Raw genomic sequence first — 22,964 nt, 5'->3', positions numbered from 1 at the left:
CAACTATATAGTATTGTGTTTAATACACCAATTACTGCACATTTCCCAAGTTTTCAAATTAAAGTAATATTTTTTAAAATACCTAGCATAATATTAATTCTTTATTCACTTCTTCTTTAAGTTAAAATCTTAAATGGATTTTAGGTTCATGGAGAATGGGAAGAGACCAATAACAAGTTTACCAAAGACTTCTATAAAGATTGAAGTTTATGATATAGAACAAAAAGATCTGATATACTGTATTTACTCAAATACAATACAAGTTCTCACTCCCTCTCCACCCCAACTCAGCAGGGGTGAGTTGTCTCATGTTCACATACAAGGAAACCTGATTAAATACATTGTCTGCTGCCAAAAGCATCACGTGATCAGTAATGAAAACCAGCTATGAAGCTGATTAAACACAATCAGTGCTGAGCATGACTATAAAACACATGGCCCATACTGGACAAACATATCTGATGGGAATTTACCATAAGGACAGATTAGTGGCACCCATCTGAATTAGATGTATGCTAGTGCCCATTAAGTGCTAGTGCCTCCCTCAGCACTGAAACTTCTTTCCAAGTTATAGTGAGCCACTACATTGAATACATTTAGTCTTCCTCTTCACTCCCACATCCGAGTTGCACCTTTCTTTCCCATTTTAATGATCCTTGTTTCTTCACCAGCTTTAAATGTCTAGTAAACCAACATGGGGCCCCAACCAGTTCATCTAGAATCCCTCTGCCACCCTCTCTCTCAGTCTGTTGCACATGATTAATGTGACCCCACCCTCCATGAGGTGAAGCCAGACCAGGTTGTGCTGGACTTCATCCACAAATACATTTTCAGAGGATCCCAGTACTCATGACAAGAACACCTAGTTCCAGTCATGAATGAGGGCTAAATAGCACAAGGATCTAGGGGGAGTGAGGGGAGTCCTCCAGAGTACATGCACACAGAGCAGTGCTGAGTTGTGGGCTCACCATGGCTTGAAACACGGTTGGCTCCGTTGGGGTCCAAGAAAATGAACTATATTTTCATATAGTGAAAAAATGGAGTGGGCAAAATGCGGCCCACCAGGCCATTCTATCTGGCCCACGGGGCCCCTAAGAAATTTAGAAAATTAATATTAATCTGCCCTGGGCTGCCTGTCATGCGGCCCTCGATGGCTTGCCAAAACTCAGTAAGTGGCCCTCTGCCCAAAGTAACTGCCCGCCTCTGTGGTAAAATCATAAGCAGTTTGGCTTTGGACTAGTATCATGCATGCATTGTTTGTATTACAGGTTTCCCTTGACTTATGCGGGTTCTTTATATGAAAATTTGCTCATACGCGATGAGCATATTTAGACCCATAATTTGTTATATACGAGGCAAATTCACTCTTATGCAATCGGCATATATATCCTGCCCCAACCCAAGCAGGTAAGTGTGCAGGGCAGGGAAAGGGCCATGGCCCCACTCACCCCAGCCCCAGCTACAGCAGCCCACACCAGCTGCCTGTACCAGGGGACGACGCAGCCCAGAAGCGCGGGGGGGGGGGAAAGCACAGTGCAGCCCAGTGGCTGCAGGCAGCTGGTGCCAATGGTGGGGTGAGTGCTGCTGCGTTCCCTCTGCTTTGCTGCCTTGTGCAGCCCCGGGAGTGACACCCCTTCCCTAGTCTCAGCCTCCCTCACCACCACGGGAACCTATGCCTATTTGTTACACTGTAAATTGGGTTCGCTTTATGCACATTCAATTTATGCGCTGTTCTCTGGGAACACATGTACAGCTTAAAATCAAGGGAAACCTGTACATATAAAGTAGGTATAGAAGTGTTACTTTAAAGTGCGCTTATGGAGTACTCGTGCTAAAAATTGCAGCAGTTTCAAAAAGTGCATCAGTTCTGGATGAACTAAACTTATGGGTACACACTGGAAATTAATAAACCTGTAGTATATGACTAAGTCAGCATTTTCAAATTTGCCCCTTACTTCTATGTGCTCAGGGAGAGTAGGATTGGGGGGGGGGGGGGGAAGTCACCCGATTCCTCAGATTTAAATTTTCCCTGCTATAGCAGTGGGAGGGGGGCAAATTCAAGGCAAACCTCCAAAAGATCCACACTCATTCTATACTTGAAAAATTATAAATTCTCCACATACCAAATCTAAATGGGGGGTCAGAGTAAATACAGTATACTGAATATATTTAAAATTAATGCATATTAAACAGTGAAGATAATTATCAATTTTCTTCTTTACAACTTTTTAGTGAATGGCAAAACATTGGAAACAGAACACAATTTTATCATGAATCATTAAATGCAGGATTTACATTATTTGAAAGATTCTAGCCTTTTTCGCATGCGTTTCTCTTTTGTGCATATACATGCCACCAAATAAAAAGTGCACCTTGTTTCTGGAAGACGGAATGTAGAAGAGATTTTTCCAGCATCACGGCCAACTTTGACAGAGAAATTCTTCTGGCAAACAGAGTGTCCAGGAAGCACAGCATCAGCACTTAACATCCTGGTGTGGAAGACTTGTCTCCTACAATGCCACACTTCGTGGACAGTTTCCAAGAGGACTTACTCCATGTCACACAAGGTTACGCCTCAGACCCTTACAAAAGGCTGTAGCAAACTTACTTCTTTACTGTAACTAGTTCTTTATACAAGCTTCCACATCACAAGCTTCACGAAAATCTTACTAAGCGTTCCCTTACTGCTTTGGGTACAAGCTACAGTGCTTGCTACAGTACTCAGCTTCATAGCTATGGCTGTGCAGAGTTAAGAAAAACAAACAAAAAACACAAGACATCGCCCATTTACTTTGCTAAAGAGTCATAAGTGGCAGCCATCTTGGCTGCACTGCATGCATGGTGCTTCCAGGAATGCTCCTTTATACAGGAAAGCTGCTTTCTTCACTGGAAACACCTCCCCCCCAATTTCTGGGGTCTGAATTGGGGGGGAGGGAAAGGTGCATGTTGTATGTGAGAAGACCTTGCAGCAAACAAGTTTTAGACAGAAGTGTCTGCTGTGCTTTTAAAGAAAAAGTGACTCACTGCTTACATAACTATTACACTTAAGTTAGATCAACACTCCAGACAAATAGCTCTCCTCTTTCAGGGTGTGCACAATTTGAACTATAAAGAGACTACTCCGCCCTGAAATGTTGACAAAACCACAAATCTATGTAGAACACTCTACTCAACTGTCAATTAGGTTTTCAGCACCAAGTAATTTAGGGTTTTGTTTTTTTTATTGGAGACAGCTCATCTTTTCAATCCATACCAAGCAAGACAAGTTCATTCACATAAGCAAAGACACAAAATACCCGCCCATAAAACCCTCAAATTTTCTTTGCTCCATCCTCAGTAACTACAAGACGAAAATCAAGACATGCAAACTAATTTACATACCACAAATCTTCAGAGGTGCCTCAAGTTCCAAGAGAATAGGCTGGCTAAGAAAGATTTCTCGTGATTTTATGCATAAGCCTCGAACTTCTGCTTCTGTCATCTGCACAATCTTGCCAGGACGACATCCTCTCACTGAAAACAAAAAAAAAGTTAAAATGGAATCAGCACCAAGATACAGCTTTGTTTAGGGGGAAGAATTATACAAGTGCTTCTTATCATTATACAGCGCATCATTATAGTGCAGCAGTGTTAAAGAGATACCTAGAGTCTGAAGACACCCTTGCTATATAAAAAACTTGAAGAAAAAACAGCTTTAGTTGTATTTGTTTTACCTTTAACCTACACTATCTGTTCTAGAATGGGTTGGGTTAAAGGAACATTAAACAAGTTTCACTAATTAAGCTTTCTAAAGACTGCTTTAGGTAGGAGATACCATTGTGTGTACTCCTTGATCAGGATCATCTACTGAGCCCACCTGCATGGTATCAAACTCCTGTTTTAGTCTCTCTACCTGAGCTCTGGTTAGCTCAACTCTCAAATAATTAATATTTACAATTCTGCATCCATAATGAAGGTGCAGCCTCCAGCTCACAGAAAAACAACCACCTGTTTAGTAACACTGCTCCTGAATGATTCTGTGCATTTCAGTTAAATGGCCTTTTTGGTCCCTTTCTGTATGTACAGAGATGTTAATTTTGAACTTCTCAAATGCTCTATCCATGCCTCTAAACATAAACACCGTAGCATGCAAAGCCAGGGGATTATCATAGCAGAAATCATGGATTGTTAGGGGAGTGGAGAGGGCGGCATCTTGGTCTGCTGTCAATTTTTTGTGGAGAGGAAAGGAGAGAGAGGGGTCAGAGTAAGGAGCACCATGCAACAAAGTACTTATGCTGGGCTCAAGACTGCAGAAAAGGAAACCATATCCCATGGAGCATACAGACTAATAATTTCAACACCCAGAAACTGAAAGCGAAACCTGCTATGGCTGCAGGTCACAAAAATATTCCCAAATAGGGTTGTTCTTTTTTTTTTTTTTTTTAGAGAAATTCCTGTACCACAGGGAAAAGAGAAGCATGTGGCAAATGTAAACAGTTCAACAATGAAGAGAAAAGTTCACTTGAATCTTGATAGGGCAATATATGCAACAATCCACTAATACGTGCGTGACAAAAGATAGGATTGTTTCTCACAGAAACAAATCAACGCATCAAGAAATGCTAATACCAAAGAATACTTAAAAGTAACAGAAAAGGCTATAACAAGCTGTAAGCAAAAATTCAAGTGTCACAGTTAGCTTTGTTATAGATTATACTGCAAACATAGCAAAGAGGAGAAGAAACTTAGAAGACAACAATGAAGTAAATGTGAAACTTACAACATATGGGTGCAGTGCTCACTTGATGACTCTTAACCAAAGACTTAAGTAATCCAGAAAAAAGGAAAATGTTGTTGAAATTGCAAAATACTTCTTGTAACAATCAGTTTGCTTCAGCTTCACTGAGGAGAGCTGGGGGAACCCAAGCTAATTCTCCCCCAAGATGTACAATGGACCGCAGCAGTGGACTAAGCTATTTATTAGGAACTGGCCTATTCACATGACCATGTGTGAAGAAACTTGCAACAGAATCGATTGACAATCACAGCTGGAGCAGTCAACATTGGACTAAAGAGAAATGTAGGAGATATGCTGAATACACTAAAAACCTATTTCCATAGAACTGGACAAACTACAAAGAGATTGCTGCTGTATTGCAGATGCTGATGAAATCTGTAAAGAAACTCTAGAAATTATTAAAGCAAGAAATACTCAGCAGCCAAGTGAAACTGCAGGCAGCAGAGTGCTTGAATCGAGCACTCTACCTCATTTTCTTGCCAATATTCACATACAGGGTAGATGCCTAACTACCAAAGAAGAAAATGCTGCTATGCATCTATTACCCACCCAATCATGCCAACCAGAATAAATTTCAGGGCTAGAGGTGAGCTAAATCAAGCAATACACATTTTCTGAGGATGTTTTAAAAGGAAGTCACATTGCTGAACTGGTGCAAGCCACTGGCAAAGCACCTAAAACCAGTTTGTTGCAAGTGCTAAACTAACTTTTACCATCAGTAGCCTCTTCTGCAGGGGCAGAAAGAATATTTTCTTCATCTGGACTGGATTACTCAAAGCTGAGAAACCGATTGGGAGTTGAAAAAAGCAAGGAAGCTCATTTTCCCTTTTAACCTATGATTTAAAAGGGGAATGAGGATGAGATTTATAAATTCCAAAAACTTGAAGGGAAGGGGGTAAACTTTTTCAAAGAGCATGGGGGTGAGGGGGAGGAGGAAACCATCTCATTTTAATGAGAATTAGGCAAGCAGGAACTTAAGCTGAAATGACTTTCACCTAGGCAGTTTAGAAAATCCTCCCCAGGGTGACCTGGTTGAATTGGTTTAATTCACTAATCACAGGTCATACTTCTAATACTATAACAGCTAGTATTAGTGTTCAATAAATTAGTTGGCTGTAAATGTGCATCATGTTTTGATAAAAAAGCTTCTATATCCAAAACATTAGTTTTGTTTAATAAATCTGAAGGGCTAACTGCACATGCTGAATTAGTTAAATTCAAGGTGCCATCTTAAAGGCAGCCTGATACAAATGTGTGCAAAAGTTAATCATCTAGTGAATAAAAAATACATATATTTCACTATTTTATAGCATACTAAGAGGGTAATATTTCTTAACATACTTGGGATGTTAAATATATTTTTAAAATGTAAATATCTAGTTTGCATACCTAGGAAACTTATGTACCAAATCTACTGTAAAATTTGTACTTCACTGTTATTCAACTTGCTTTGTTATATCAACCAATGAAAATAAAATGTTCTTTAAAAAGAACAAAAACAAAAATATATACAACAGGAAGTTGATAAACTCAATTATTTAAATCAGGTTTTTGGCTTCCTGATTTAAGTCATGATTTAAAAATCAGTGGTGCTCAGCCTTTCGGCCCTGAAGGCCAGATGAGTGGGGCAGGGGCCAGTCCCTGAGCTGGATCGCCTTGGGGCCCAGCACCACCCCCACCCAGGCCTGCCCACTGGCATCAGGCACCCATCCAGCTCACAGGCCTTGGAGCTCTTCATAAGCAACAGGAGGGGTGGTGCCATAAGCAAGAGTAAGTAAAAAATGGGCACAGACAGGTCCAAAGCAGATTCCTACTTGATCTCACACAAGGGATAAGTTAAAAAATAAGGAGTTTCAAATCCCAAGAGTGTTTGATCTGATCACTGATGCATGCAAATGCAATTCATAATGCAGTTTGAGACAGCAAGACAGAATCATCACTGAAAAGTTACAAAATTTGTAATCACATTTTTTACTACAAAAAGTCAATTTCAGCATAAAGGTATTCAAGTCACTAATTTTTAATCTATTATTTAAATTGGGTTGCAGCTTTGTAAAAGCTTTGTAAAAGTTAGTTTGAGGTATTTTCAACTACAATTCTACTTTAAAAAGTTAAAGTGACTGCTGGCACTGCTAATAAAGTAACTGCTACAGACAAACACTGAAAATTAGAACCTTAATCTTGCATACACTTAAGATAGCACTCTACTTGAGTCTCTTTAAATTCAATGGGACCACTCACAAACTTGAAAAATGTCATATACATGCCTGCACCACCACTAGCTAAAACAATATATTTCTCAACAGTAAAATTAGTAACCAAAACAACTGTCAGGGTCAAGGATCTGCACAGGAGGATCCAAAGCTACCTACCCATGGCCCTTGCTACCAGCCCTGGGAGCGTACAAGAAATTGGGGGATTAAGCCAGGCTGAAAAGCGCCATTCTGCACCCACACTGCTCAGAGTAGGAGTTGCTGGAGGGTGGAAGGGAGTAGCCATGGGTGGCCCTTGTCCACAGAATTCTGGGGCAAGCAGGAAGACTAAGCGGTGCACTTGCCTCACTGAACATGAGCCGGGTGCTGCAGCAACCCCAAATGGGGGTTTGTGGCACCCCAATTTAGAATCACTTAAGCAAACTGTGTATTTGAACGCACATAAATGACTTAGATTTCTGCAGGTATCTGCTTGCAAACACTGACTGATTGGAGCCTATAAGAAGATTTTACTGGTTTTTCACAAGTCTAAATATAGTATGGGCTGGAAATACCCCGTGATATTTTCACAATAAGGGTGATAAGTTCTTGGACCTGCCTTTTCTAAGAGCATGGAACTTTAAGGAACACCCTCATGAACTAGGACTAAACATTCCCCTTCACTTCCACCTACCACTTATGTGGAATTTTTCCACATCTAGAACCTAAAAGCCTTTGAGGAGTGTTCAATAGCATTATGCAGATAGGAATATAAGCATACGAAGGGAAGCAACTTGTCTTGGGTCACTCAAAGGAGTGACAAAAACAGAAACTGAACCAAGGTCTTCCCTAATGCATTATCTATACAGACCAAACTGCAAGTCATAGACACCCTAGCGCTCCAAGCACAAGCTCTGCCATAAACCAGCAAGGGAATGCTGCACTTACTCAGCCCAGCTCATTCCCCCAGTCCTCCCAGACTCTGGGAACTGGTGAGAGGGGTTGCATGAAATGGGACTCCTGCATGTCTCCTTAGGAGCAGGCACCATGCTGTCCCCCTCAGCTATATGGGGACAGGGAGGAGGCAGATGGCAAAAAAAGACAAGGGCACAGCAGGGTTCTGCCCCACTGCCTTCTCCTGGCACCAGTCGCTGCACAAGTAACCAGTCATCCTCTCCTACTCCCTACAGGAACAGCAACCTCCTTCAGGAGTCTAATGACCCAGCCCCAAGCTCCCCAGTCTACTCTGCCCAGAAGCCACTTACAAACTCTGAGCACTGTGCACCATCCCTCTGCCATGCGATCAATGGTGCCCTGACTGCCCTAGCACTCCATGAAATCCTCTAAAAGGGTGTTTCAGAGTACAAGGAGGTAAGAAATAAATTAATCTTAAATTAATATGGTGTCACTAAATTCCAAGAAGTTATGGAAGGGTGTTATAAGTCAAAAGGTTGAGAACTATTGTTACAGAAAAATGCAGTGGGGAAAAGCCAACAGTCATAACTAGTGATGCTGTGGAACTGCTGTATTTTCTTGCATATCCCACCCCCCAAGACACACACCTTGTTTTGGGAAAGTAAGACAAAGAGAAAAGCTTCCACAGCACAGGGTTGCCAAGGCTGAATGCTGATAGCATACAGAAGGGGGGTAGGCCTGTAATCAGCTTCATTAAACCTCTAGCAGCTGCACAGCTACAGTGTTAACCTTGTCAAAGCCATTGCCAAATTAGTGGCAGCTTTTGGCTGAGTAGCAAAGCTGACATGTCCCAGTTTGGCACAGGCTCTGACAGGGTTTTAAACCTGTAGCTTTGCAGCTGCAAGAAGGCAAGTAATGCTGAGGACAGGACTCCCTGGCTACGTGCAGGAGGGGAGAAGAGAGAAAGTGTCCAACAGCAATTTCAGCATATGGACACCTCCATTTTGGCAAGAAAAAAACAACAACATTTTTCTCCCTGAAAACATGCACCCCAGTTTGAGGGCTATTGGGGGGGGGGAAGGGTGGATAACGTATTAAGTAAATACAGTATTGAAAGACCTGGATTCCAATATATTTGCTCCTCTGTAGATTAAATGGATTTACTGTTAGTTTATTTGGGTGTCCATTACAGCTACGAAGGATTCTGAAGCATAAAAACGTGTACGTCCCATCCCATGCAGAGGATTTGAACATAAGTTCGTATTTGATTCAAGAATATAAAGTCAGAAAATTTCCCCATCCCATTACCTTCCCATGCTAGCATCCAGTGTATGCGTGCATGCGGAGGGGGGAAAGGGGAAATTGTGAAAGCATTCTGGAAAGCATTTGCTCCAACCGAAACCAGGATAGCACACGCCTCCTTACTAGTAGTCCTCCAACACATTTCCATGTTGAGAATAGACTTGGAGGCCTGTTACAACTGAATAAAATGACCATGATGCAGATTAACAGTTTGGTATCATCATACTGTACTCTGGGGACGCTCTTTAATAGTTTGTCAGCAAGTGGGCCCAAGTATTTCTGCTATGGATTATACGCGTGTGTGTATATATATCTCAACAGAATAAGGGAAATGATGCACCTAAGGACTGGCTTTTGTTATAGGAGTTAACTCTGGCTCTCCTCTGTTGTTCCAACTCTGCTTCTATCCACAGATAAAGTGTTGGTAGTCTACATCTGACCTAGCAAGCCTTTCCTACGGCACTTGATAAAGTCAGGGTGCTGCTTTTGCACAAGCTATCAATGCACCCCTTTGAGATTTGATCATAGACTAAGCTACTTAAGTAGTAAAAGAATTCATGTGCCATTCTCACACATTCCCAGGGCAAGTTCACTAGAAAGAATTAGAGTGGCACAACTTACTGCAGACAGAGGCAACTCCTAGGAAATAAAACTTCAAAAGTCCCAGCACTTTAATCATCAATAAAAGCTTTCCTTTTGTAGGCTGGCAGAGTTCTAGCTTGCAAGAGGCTGCTAGAGGCTGGGGAGAGCAGGTCACAGGGGGTGACACGGGCATGCCCACACATACACATGGCAGCCTGGCAGTGTGGTGGGGAACAGCTCCCTCCAGGCACATATGGGGGCAGGGAAGAGAAGCATACATGACATGGGGGGCAACCCCAGAATTCTGCACCCACAACCGGACCAACTCCAGGCAGGAGCTGCCTCTGGAGTCCAGCGGGCAGGACCTGGCACAGGAAGGAGTTCTGTGCTACCATGGATGCCAAGGTAAGATGTCCCCCTGTAACCTGACCTAACTAGTAAGTGCATCAGTACAGACATGCTAATGTCATATTTTACTTAGTGATAGACTGATGTTACCAGTAACATTTTAGGTCAATACTGTACCACAGGGGTGTTGAACACACAAGCCTGTGGGCCAGCAGACCCATTACTAGATTCAGACTGCAAGGCGTCTCACAGCTGCTGCTGAGTCAGTGAGACCAGCACCCAGAGGGGTTAATGCCACCTACGCTGCCTCAAAACTTTTTGGTTTGTGATCACCACTGAGGACACAAATCAGTGGCAGGGGGATGAATGGTGTCAGCATTAGTCCCCTTGTGTTCACCACGCTAACACAGCTGCTGTGGGAGAAGCTGAGAAAAGCCTTATGGGCCAGATCCAGACTGCAAAATCAAGTGAGTTTGACACCCTGCTGTACCAAAATGACAGTGAGAGTATTTGTGATACAGCCAGGAATGTTTTTATTTAGATGTCCCACCAAAGTCTCAAAAAATAAACTAAAAGCAGACAGAATAACTAAATCAAGAATACAAGTGTCTTGAAATACTTACAAGCTGCAAACCTATTAAAAAGCAGCTGACTAGGTAACCACTGTGTATGCTACAAATATTGCAACTGTTTCCTAAATTAGAAGCTTGCAGAAAAGCCTCCACTGACACTTGGAAAGCAACCTATTTCTGAAAGTGGTTTTTATTTCCCAGCTGTAAACAGAGATGTGCCTCAGAGCTAGACATACAAAAATAATTGTTCGATATTTTACATATGATGACTCTGTAAATCAAGAGCGGTTTTATTACAAAGGTCCTTTGGGAATTGGCAAAGCTCCTGTTGTTACTAACAGAGCCATACAGGTATAAGGGACTTAGACAAAAAAAATAAAAAAAAGGCTTCTGCCCCTAAGAAAATGACAAAAAAAAGTTAGAGCAAGAGACAAGGAAGGGCTGGAGGAAAAATGAGGTGTTAGAAGTGACCACTGGCATTATGCTTACATCCCAGTCTTAGAAAGATATAGCCAACACAGCATATGTGATTGGTTGGCAGCCAATCTGAGATGGGTCTCTGCATCCACAGAGGCTTTGTAAGTGTTCTCTTAGAGTAAGTCCTAAACAGTGAGAACTCAAGTGTTTTCTTCCCACATTTATGACCAAGCTTTAGCGAGGAATAATAATAAAGTCCTTATCTCCAAGCTCACTCCCTGGAGTGCAGCAGTAGGCTCGGGCAACAACAACAAAACAAGAGTGGGGGGAAGAGTGGAAAAGGGATGGGGAGGAAGAAACACACCACCACCTCAAGACAGCCAGTCTTTGATCTTGCTTTTTTTAAAAATCTCTTGGCCCTTGCTTCTTTTTTGTATGGCCCCATTCATGGAACAGGAGAGTTACCAATTACTCAACTTTGTTCTCTGGAAGAAATTTTCTAGCATTTCTTTCTAGATACAGAGAGGTAGGTTGCTATGTTAGTCTGAAGTTAGGCATCACACAAAGTAGAGGTGCACCTTCAAGAGACTAACTTAACCAAGATGCATAAGTTTTCACGAGCATCATCAGATGTGGCTCATGATAATGTATGCATCTCCAATTCAGTTAGTCTACTGAAAGTGCCCCCCTACCCTGCCTTCTCTGTGGATACAGTTAGAGTTTGACACTGATCTCTTAACAGAACCTCCACAGTCACTTTAAGCCACCTGTCTGCCATGATCCTGAACAGTTTATGGATGGCGTTAAGAATGAAATATTCTGTCCACTGGCACCCTGGATCTTAAAAGATTTCAGGTTTTCTGCAGTGTTAATGCTATTTAGATTTCTACACTGTCTAACCTTTAGCCTCTTTCCTCAAGACATGCTTCAGAACACAAGCATCAAGTTTTGCAGAAGGCACCTCCAGTTTACTTGTCACAGAAGTCACTGAATTCTGAAAATGTTTTGTTGTCATTAACAACTTAACTATCCCTTTTGCTGGAATGCATTCAGTACATGCAACTCAACTCTCCTAAGTCTAGAATGGATTTGAAAACTGAATATGAACAAATCTAGTTATTCATTTACTGTCTGAGGTTTTATACCTCCAAAGGTTATCTTCTCACTGCAGCTATACAATTCAGAGGGTCATGTACTTTCCACTCCTTTCTTTTTAGGAGTCATGTGAACCCTATTATGTTCAGGGCTGGATTCAAACAAGCCTTCTATTTTAAATCTAGTATTTAGAGTACAAGATGGGTAACCAAGTAGACATTTATTGCATTGTTCTGATGTATACTCTACCTCCTCCCTCAAAAAAGTGCATGAACTGCTCTAGTTATTTGTCAACCTTGCATATAAAACAGGACCCGCTACAGTCCTGACTTTTCTACTTGTAGTATTTTGTATATGAAATTAAAATGACACGTCATTTTTTCCTCAATGCAGTTTAATTTAGTCAGTTAACCCCTTCAGTCTTTTCTTGGATTCGCCTGTGAAGTTTTGAAAGCACAATAGCAGCTGAAGGTTCTTATCTTTAGTTATCAGTTTGTACTGGGGGAGGAGGGGAATGCATTCTCTTCTAAATTAAACTTGAAAATCGAGTCAATTTCTAATCCAAACAAGAAAGAATACTTTGTCTTTTTGCCACTTGTCCTATTTCATTCCCGCCCTGCTCCAATTTCTATTTAATTTTTTCCACTTTTTTTTTTTTTTTTTAATACCCCAACTCTTTGTTTACTGCACAACATTCAAACCCAATTCTGAATACGGAACAACTAACCCTCAAGAGGTGTTTATACATATATACTCCAGGAGTAGGGGGAAAGAGGAGGGCTTTAATTAGAAAGCTACAAGAGCCACTGCAATTACACACACAAGATGTTGTGAGCATCAGCATCCCCTTGCTTAAAAATGGCAGCAGGAGCGCTTTATCTAAACCTCGTTTGAGCTTTAGATCGAACGCCCCTGCCACCATTTTTAAGTACGGGGACGCTAATACACAAGATGCTGGAGGCTGCTTGAGTCCAGTAATTACCACGCTCCAGAAAACTCAATTAACCAAGTCTGCTCTGATGCACTGGAATTACAGCAGGGCAGACCAGCCTCGCTGCTCGTGTACAGGTGCCCAAGAAGTATGAAGTTCCTCACGGTCATAGGCAAACACTTCATAAATGTTAATAAAGCTTGCCTTCACAAAATTCCTGGGGCAAAGAGATTGTATTATATTCATTTTAATGAGGAAGAGTTAGGTTTTGTCTACAAAGCACTTGTTTTGGAGCTAGCTTGCACTGTATATGCATACCATCAGTAGCTATTTGTAGGCTGTTCAGTTTAAGAGATTGTTTGACATCAAACAGGAACTCCACAACTGAAGCAGGGATAGGCATCCAATCCGGGCCAGACTGGCATTTGTATTTAAGATCATCTTGCAGTAAATAGTGTGTGGGTGTGTGCTAATAGTTAAATATATATATATATATACACACATATGTGCGTCTCAACTGCTATACCACTGAATTTCATGTATGGGGCAGAGCCAGTGTACAAGTCCCAAAACACCAATGTTTACAGACCAAATGTATGCTAAACTTACCACAATCATATTCCACGCTTCAGCCGCATCAACATGTGTTAGACAGTTATTTCAAGTGGTCCATGTACTTTATTTCACGGGAACCCAGAAGGTTCTTCTCAAAGCTTACAGTGACACTACTAAGGAATGGCTGTGTTGTTGCAACATTTTGGGTTTCAATTAGATTCATATTTTGAAGGGAAAGGGTAAAGCTTCCTTGAAGAAAAAGAAATAAAAGCTTTAGTTCAATGTGTATGTCCTCTATATAACCTGATAGGTGCCTGGGTTTTTGAGCAAGTGTTTGAGGCATGAGGCAAAGTTGCCAAGTAGGATCTTGACCATTTCTTTTTTCCCTCCATGAAAAGTGAATAGTAAACAAATTTCACACAGCCATACTGGACTTATTTGGGTAAAACATCTGCATTTTAACTTATAAGCAATAAAGTTATAACCAGGTTAATGGAAGAGTCAAGATAATATAATTATGCTTTAGTCTTCCATACAAGATTCAAGGATTTAAAATGATCAAAAGATACTTAAAAGATAGATTCTTTACACCTGAAATTTCTGTTTTTAGAGGCAAACTCTTTACTCTTAGGGTTTGCTCTTTGTTAGATTGTTCTTAGGCAGGCTTAAAATGAGTTGAAAGAAGCAGCTCCCTGTGCTAGTCATAAGTTCAGCAGAAGTCAAGGCAATGTGGTACCTTAAAAAAAAAAACAAAAAACAACTCATTCAGAGAGGTATGAGCTTTCATATACTATAGTTTCCTTCATCAGATAGATAAAGTCAGCCTACTTCATAGTATCTGACAAAGGAGGCTGTAGCCTAGGAAAGCCCATGACTCTCTCGATGAGTTTGGGTCTTGTTACACCTCCAGGGGTGGGCAATTATTTTGGGCGGAAGACTGCTTACTGAGTTTTGACAAGCCATCGAGGGCCGCATGACAAGCAGCCAAGAGCAGATAAACATTCATTTTCTAAATTTTTTAGGGGCCCCACGGGCCAGGTAGAGTGGCCTGGCAGGCCGCATTTTGCCCACCCCTACCTTACACTATGAGCTGCACAAATGTTGACCCATGTTGGCACTAGCCTGGCATTTGTAGCAGTCATACCCTTAGTCTAGTAGTCCCCAATCTGTGGTATGGGTACCACCAGTGGTACGCAGACAACCTGTTCGTGGTACATGTTAACAGATTAATTAGTTACTTTATATGACAAAAATTTGCTGGCGGTACTTAAGGTTGTATCATTTTATATTGGTGGTGCGCAATCTGTCAGAGTTTGGGAACCACTGCCCTAGACTATAAACTTTCTCTGATATGTCCCGTACCTGCACTGTTGTGACTTGCCACTGGAGGCCTGGTGAGCAGGGGCAGGACTAGGAGCTGTGGCTGTGAGCTGCCACTAAAGGGCTGTTGAGCCAGGACAGGCTAAGGGGGGGGAACAAGGTGAAAACAGATCCTGGAATACTGGATGACTTCAACTTGGGCAGCACATGTATGGGGAATGGCCACACCCTAAACAGAACAGAAACTGGGTAGAAGGTGGGGAGTCAGAGATAATCCTGCCATGAAGTGGCATAACTTTGTCAAGTGCTTGAAACCATTTTAAGGTGCAGACAATCCAGGGGTTAAGAACTCTAGGAGCCACCCAAATTACCCTGTAACAAAGACCTCTCTCTTAGACCAACAGTAGATTAGTTGGAGATTTGCATCAAAACAGGGGTGGGAAAACTATTTGTATACAAGACTTAAATGGCAATTAACTCAAATTAACCACAACTGTTTCAAAGCAAAGTGTTAATTCTAAATACTTTACAGATACTTAATGTGGGACACTGGGTTTATTCATCGGGTGAAGGTCTGGGGTTTTGGAGATGAGACTTAAATCCAAATGCCTGTCCAGTTTTTAGCTTAGCGGTGTTACACTGTCTGGCTTCTACCTTACAAGTAATATGATAACAAGACCGAAAGCACCAAAACCCCACCCACCCCCTCCTCAGTTTTACAAGTTGCCAAACAAGACAATTTTTTATCCAAAAAGTATAAAGATTAAGCTATTTCATGAAAATATAAAAATATGGTAACATTCAAAGTTTTTAAATGAAGGCTCAATTCACACTACTTTCTCAGAGTATGGGAGAGACTATAATATAGTCAAAGTGAAAGTTAAAAAAATACAAATTAGGGAAGAAAACTACTTATCTAGGTTTAAGACAATTAAGGAGAAGTTATGTCATGTGTCCATTTAAATAAAGGCCAAGATTTGATAGAGGCAGACAAGGTTCTTTGGGTAAGTGGGATGCTTTTTATTAGACTAACTAAATAGTTGGAAAAATTGTTCTTTGCAAGCTTGCGGGCACAAACACCCTTCTTCAGGCATAGGGAAACTCTCTATCCGCCTGAAGAAGGATGTTTGTACCTGAAAGCTTGCCAAGAACAAGTTTTTCAATGATTTAGGTGGTCTAATAAAATATATCAATCACATTTACCCAAAGAACCTTGTCTACCTATTCCCTTAGACCAGGGGTTCCCAACGTTTGTGCGCTCAAGGGCACATTCAAATTTAAAAGAAAAAGCAGTGGGTGCCAATACGACAGCATTTTTTGTTGGAATAATGATTTTTACTGATTGTGAAAATGCACACGGGCACTTAAAATAAACCTTGGGTGCTGCCACAGCGCCCACGGGCACCGCTTTGGGAACGGCTGTCTTAGACCAACACAGCTACAACTAACATCCCCAAAGATTTGATAAAGATATTCCCCTGTGGTACTTTCATTTCTCAGGTAACTGCAAGAAGGCCGCAGAAGTTCAGAAAAATGTTAAGTAATGGAAATATAAGAAGCTTCATGCAAAGGTTACCATTGGTCAATAGTGCTGCAGGGTTTGTTAAAATGCAAAAGAGATATCCGTCTACCTTAGCAACATGTGAAACTGTATAACAAAAGCATTCTGACTGGCTTAAGAAGTTCTTCTTGCTCTTAATTCTGAAGATGTTCAGCATTGCATTGCTGATGCCCTATGGGTTGTAGTTAAAAAGATTACATTTTTTTCCATATTAAAACTTGGCATGGAAGGAAAAAAAAAATCTGACCTCACTAAACAACAGCCAAATACAGTAAGCTTGAATGTAAGAACACAGTACTAACAAACGTGCCTTTTTCTTCTTAATAAATTACCTAACCACAATTGGCAAAAAAAAAAAAATCACTTAAACTAAAAAAACCCCAAGCAGTTAAGATTTTAAAACAAACATGTTTAATTATGGTGACTAAAATACAGTTTTTCATTATCAGTGTTAAAATTTAGCTGTGCTTTCTGAATGTGAAACAGCTGAAGAATTCAAGTAAAAAAATTCTCTCTGCATATCAAAGATTATATAAGCTATGCAAAGTTAGTATTCAGATTCTGTTTGATTCCATCCATTTGACTGACCCAAGTTTTTAGTACATTTTTCCTTCACCACCAGTTAAAATGCCTGCTGTATTTAGAGGGCTAACAGTAAGGTGGTCTATCATTTAAGTGCTCTTTTGCTTAAAATCCAATATTACTGTGTCCCTCCCCAAATTCACTTCAATAAACTACCGAACCTCCTGACAGTGCCTGTAAAACAGTCCACTTTCAACGTCTGTTTCCCTTTTATTCCTTCTTATAATCATTTGTACATTTTCTTCAACTCAGTTTTTCCTGTGATACTTCATCTCTGGATTCATTTCAGTCTCCACATTTATTCCTTGCAGAATTACATAGTCCTATTTATGTAACCTTGTAATGAACCCTCTAGTTCTGCTTTTCTTCTTTTTGGACTGTCCTTCCTTCCAACATCTATGAAGATTTACTCGAGTGATTCTCAACCAGAGAGCTGCAAGATATTTGTAAAGGGCCGTGAGGTGCTGTCCAATATTAGCAGTGTTACATGTGCAAACACCTACTCATGAGTCACAAGATAAACCCAGAGATTTTTATAGGAATCTAGTGTCAGAAAAATATTCTGGTCTGTTTTGGTGTTTGAATTCTTGGCAACACAAGAATTGCACGCTCATTTTTCTGTAGTCAAGAAATGAGTAAAAGTTAAGAGGCAGAACATTTTTCAAGGGGTGCGTTAGATCTAACAAAGGATGCCTTGAGTGTGAAAGAGCTGAGAAACATTTATCTATTTAGTGTACTAGAACAGAGCTCAAAACTTGCAACTGCATTGCATTTAAATACTAAGTGGGGAGAAATGACACTCCAAAATGAAGAAACAGTTAATAGCTTTTCCAATATTGAAGGGGGGCGGGGGGGGATGTAATTTTGAATTAAACTCCAGGCTTTCATTTTGAAAACATTAGAATATTTCCTGCAAGTTACCCATCTCTCCAACCAATTCCTACTCTAGCTCAAGATGCTTAGTATTTTGTGGGAACAGACACCATTACACAATAAAATGTGCATTCTTGTCATGTAGCTTTCTGCATCACTGCAAGCATGTGAGGGCAGTGCACCATGTCTATTTAAAATTCAAAGTTCTGACTGACAAGAATTCACACAAGTTAGTGGTAGCAGGGCTGACTATATCAGGGTAACTGAATTTAAAAGCCTCCACTCCAAAAAACAGTGGCATAGTTTTTACCTTGTTAGAGGAACCACTGATTATTTGAAATAGTATCTCAGGTCACTAGAGACAGAAGTTAGCGCTATCAAATAGCTGGAAGAGAAAGAGGTTTCAGCTCTAGCTGGTTGCAAGTAAGTTCTCTCTTTGCCCCTTATACATTTACAGTTCTCATCTAATTTTAGTGGGTCACTTCAAGACTTTTTGGAATATCAGTGTTGCTTTGTACATAAAAGCTTCCATGTCAACTTTCAGAAGAACAAAACACCATTTGTTATATAATGCTAATTATACAAAGCTTAAAAAGTTTCACAAAAAACCACCAACAAAACCAAACCAAACCAAACCAAACCAAACCAACTAAAAACCATACTGACATTATTACCCAAGTCTTGTTACTAGGATTAGGACAAGCATTTGAAATTACTTCCATTTCCAAACCCTTTTTTACTGTGCATTTTTAGATGCATATTTTAACAAATCTCATTTGCTCTGCACTCGCACAAAACAGGTACAGTAAAATTGTGTGATCCAGCACTTTACCATCCGGAATGCTCTATTGAAGACAGCAATACAAATCTTCCTTCACGTATCCAGAAAAATTCTGATAGCCATCCGGCATCTTGCCGTGTGCTTCTTGTAGATCTGTTGTTTACAGAAGCTTCAGGACGCTGCCCAGCGGTGTCACTAGTGGCAGTCTCAATTGTAAACATCCACCATTGTGATCACATTGTGCTTATGCTGTATTGCGACTTTATCACTGAATCTCTCGCCCAGTATAACTCTCAGATAACTGGCATATTTGATTAACCGGCATCCCCCATTCCCCGTGGATGTTGTAACAGAGCTTTTACTGTATAACTGTCCATTTGTCCATGACCTCAACTGTACTTCTGGCTCAAAAAGACAATTTTTGTAAAGCAAGGGGTGTCAAAGATATATAGCACAGGGGTCAGATCCAGCTCATGAAGCCTGTTCATTTACCACCAAGCCAGCCTCAAAAGGGCAGGATGTGTGCTGAAGACAGCACCCAATCCAGCCACCCAGGATCTGTCACTACGTGGCATGCAGCACTTGTCCCAGCTGGTCCAGAATCTGCACCACATGCAGCAGCCATTCTGGGACTGCTGATCTGTAACAGGTTTGGTAGTCTAGCACTATCTAGAACTGGAAAAAATTAAGATCGAGATCAAACACTGTTGTTTTATGCTCAGTCTAGAGAACGTTTAGCTAAAGTTGTGTTAAAAACAATCAGGTCAATGCAACTGGGTTAACACGGAGGCTTTGTCTGCACTCACATATGCCAATACAGCTTAAGCAGGACACTCTGGACCTGAAGAATCCCTTTGAAAAACTGTCTAAATCTATTCCATGCAGTCAGTCAAATAAAAAGATCTCACCCCCCCAAAAAATCCTCGCTGCTTCTATTGGAAATGCAAATTATACTGAGCAAACTACATAACTATTCTTGCTAGCAAAACTGCATCTACTGGGGCTCTTGCTAACAGAAGTACATTGGTAAGACATGGGTTTTTTTAACATTTGTGACAGGGCATAAAAAAACTACAACAGACTTCAACCAGTAAGTGTACAGCCTGAAGCTACACGGAGTTCTGAGGCAAAGACCATCTTTTTGATATGTCTAATGCAAATGGGTTTTGACAGGGCTGTAAATTCAGCTGCCATATAAAACACCCTCCCTTTAGACAGATAAAAAGAAACTTTAAAACTCTGTGTTTACAAGTTAAACCTATTAAAAAAAATGAAGATCTGTCAAAAAACATTTCAGCCGAAGAGCAATTTAACAAACCATTTTTCCCCCCACTCAAAACACATTTTACACTGATACTTAAAAAAAAAAAAAAGAGAGAGAGAGAAAGAAAGAGCACTACCCAGCAACACCATACTAAACTGTAAACTTAGTAAGCATCTTTGATTACATAAAAGAAACCTCTGAGTTAAGATGCCGTTACTCAAACTGTTACTCATCTTATGGCATACTGGTAGCACAGAAAGTGTAAAACAGAAATGTAAGAAAAAAAATCCTCACCCACACCAAGTAATTTTAAAAGCTAAAGATGATACCGTGACAAATTCTCAGGACAGATTCTCTTTCTGAAGCAAGGAAGAAACTTAAAAGAACCCCTGGTTAGCAGTATGGTAACAAAAATGGGGGGGGGGGGGAGGAGGAGAGGAAGAACTCTTACTGCTACAAGCCAGACAGGTTTTCCTTACCTTTTTTGCATAATTTAAATTAAGTAAATCAAACTTAAAAACAGCTTCAGAAAACACTGACTACCTACAAACAGCACAACACACATTTGAACAAATTTGTCTTTAAAAATGTAATAGTTTTCAAACAAATACACTGCCATTTTTAACACAAATTTGCTTACTACAGTCTAGACTGGTCCAAACCTAGGATGGCTATGATCTTGTTTAGTTGTTATATGAAACCCCTGGAAACACTACGTCTTACCAACTATTTTAAATATGGATATGCACTTTCTTTGGAAAGCAGCTACTGTATACATGGAGTTTCATGGTTTACTTTATTAAGATAAATGATAGCTAAGAAAAACGAGACAACCAAGTGCTTAAAAAGTGGTTCTACAATATTTTAATAAACTGTATCAATTAAATAGGAATACAAATAAGCAAACTAGAAAAAAAATAGATTACTACCCTGGACAAAATTTACCAGTGCCCCTATGTATGGAAGATGTATATATGCAGGCCGGAAAGTCTTTAATCCCTGAAAATGGAGCTTATGCTGGAAAGTGCATGTTAAGTGGTCACAAAGGGGCCTGTACAGAAAATCTTACTTGATAAACATTCTTAGATTTCAAGCAACTCAAAAGGTAAGTTGTCATCTGCCCAGCCAACAAATATTTACACTCCACCGAAGGACAAATACAAGCATTTGAAATGCCTCCTGCAACAATACACTAAGCACAAACATATTAGCAGAACTACCCCCAACAACCCTCTTGTGGCCAGGCGCACGCTCTCCATCTATCAGCACCCCAGATTTTCACTGTTTACTCATTATGAAGTCAGACAACAACCTGGCACAGCCCCCCCCCCGTCAGCCCCAACAGGACGGGGCACAGATTACAGCCCAGGGGCTCATAGTACAAAGTCCAGATCTTTTACCTGCTGGATGTACAGCTACCTAGTCCGTGGCATCAGACTAAAACCACTTGCAAAGAAACTTATGTCCAATTCGTTTTGCATTTACATATAATGGACACATGAGATTTATAAGTATTTAATTAAAAATATGTTATGAAGAATTTACTATTGCATACATCTTAAATTCTGTGGTTGTTGACTGTAGCCGTGTTGGTCTAAGGACATAGGCAGACGTGGTCCTTTGGGTAAGTGTAATATATCTTTTTTTAGACCAACTAAATAGTTGAAAAATTGTTCTTTGCAAGCTTTTGGGCACAAACACCCTTCTTCAGGCAGAGGGAAACTACTGGCATTACGTGTTCTCCAAGGCAGAACCAACACCCCTGGCAGCCTTGCCGCAACTCCTATTCACTGCCCATCCCTGTGCAACCGTGCACCCAACCCCTCTGCCCCAGTGGCCTATTCTTGCAGGTGGGTGGCAGGGTGTAAGGCAAGACCCCCCCACCCCAACAGGGGGAAGCTTTACAACAAGGATGTTTGGGGCCTGGATTTAACCCTTTAGTGGACCCTACACAAACACATTCGTGGGCCCCTTCTTAATACTGTGTATATTACTTTTTAATTTTCCCACTCCAGAATTATAATAGGTATAGAAGAAGCACAAGCAGGCCCCTTCCTCACTTAGGGCCCTAGGCATATACTTGGACGTTCACCCAGCCCTGAGAATACTCAGGGCACAAGGAGGTCCCCCTCGGCAAAGGAGAAGACAGCAACAAATTTCCCACCATCTCCAGGAGGATTTATTCCCTCATGCACCGAGGTCCCCCGCGCCCCCCCCCCCATCTCCCTGAGGAACTGCCCCCCGCCCGCACACACACTGCCCCCCAGGTGTGGCGGGGAGGAAAGAGGGGATTCGCAGCCCCGCCCCAGCGGGGGGAGGGAAAAGGGGGCGCTGGGGAGGGGGGGGCTCACCTTCCAGCAGGCGGGTGATGAGGCTGTCCACGTTCAGCTCCCCGTCCGCCATTTTGTGTCCAGCCGACTCGGCGCCGGGCGGGGTGGAGAGGCCTCGGCGAACGCGGCTTCCCCCCGCCCCGCGCAACCAACGGCCGCCCGACTGCTCCCGCGCTGCCCCCGACTGTGCCCGGCTCGCGCCCTCGCCGCGGAATGGGGGCGGAAGAGAGAGAGAGAGAGAGAGAGAGAGAGAGAGAGAGAGAGAGAGAGAGAGAGAGACAGCCGCCCCTCCTCCCCGCCTCAGAGGCCGCCTCTGCGCATGCGCCGCAAAACCCCCTCCCGCGTCTCTTGCCGCGGCTGCTTTGCTCCAGGCACTCCCAGAAATGCGCAGCCGCAGGGGAGGGGGCTCTTCCCTCCCTGTCTCGCGGCTGCCTCGCTTGAGGGCCAACTGCGCAGGTGCAGAGGGCTCCTTTTTTTTTTTCCAACCCTCCTCCCGCTAAGCTTGAGGGCCGACTGCGCAAGCGCAGAGGGCTTTTCCCTGACCACCTGTTTTCCCGCTTCGGAGCC

The 22,964-nt window shown here is 41.7% G+C and overlaps 1 protein-coding gene across 1 annotated transcript in view; it reads right to left on the bottom strand.

Moving 5' to 3' along the window:
• Nucleotides 1-22,697, bottom strand: part of PPP1CB (protein phosphatase 1 catalytic subunit beta) — a 53,988-nt gene extending 31,291 nt beyond the window's left edge. Inside the window, exons 1-2 of the mRNA XM_059717157.1 lie at nucleotides 22,419-22,697; nucleotides 3,382-3,513 (exon numbers count right to left, since the gene is read on the bottom strand). Of these exons, the coding sequence (XP_059573140.1) occupies nucleotides 3,382-3,513; nucleotides 22,419-22,470 (184 nt within the window). The 5' untranslated portion in view covers nucleotides 22,471-22,697. The remainder of the gene's footprint in view (nucleotides 1-3,381; nucleotides 3,514-22,418) is intronic.
• Nucleotides 22,698-22,964: the final 267 nt, after the last annotated feature.

This window comes from Alligator mississippiensis, chromosome 1 (assembly GCF_030867095.1).
Source record: "Alligator mississippiensis isolate rAllMis1 chromosome 1, rAllMis1, whole genome shotgun sequence".
Classification (NCBI taxonomy): Eukaryota; Metazoa; Chordata; order Crocodylia; family Alligatoridae; genus Alligator; species Alligator mississippiensis.
This window is presented reverse-complemented; position numbering and strand designations above follow the sequence as displayed.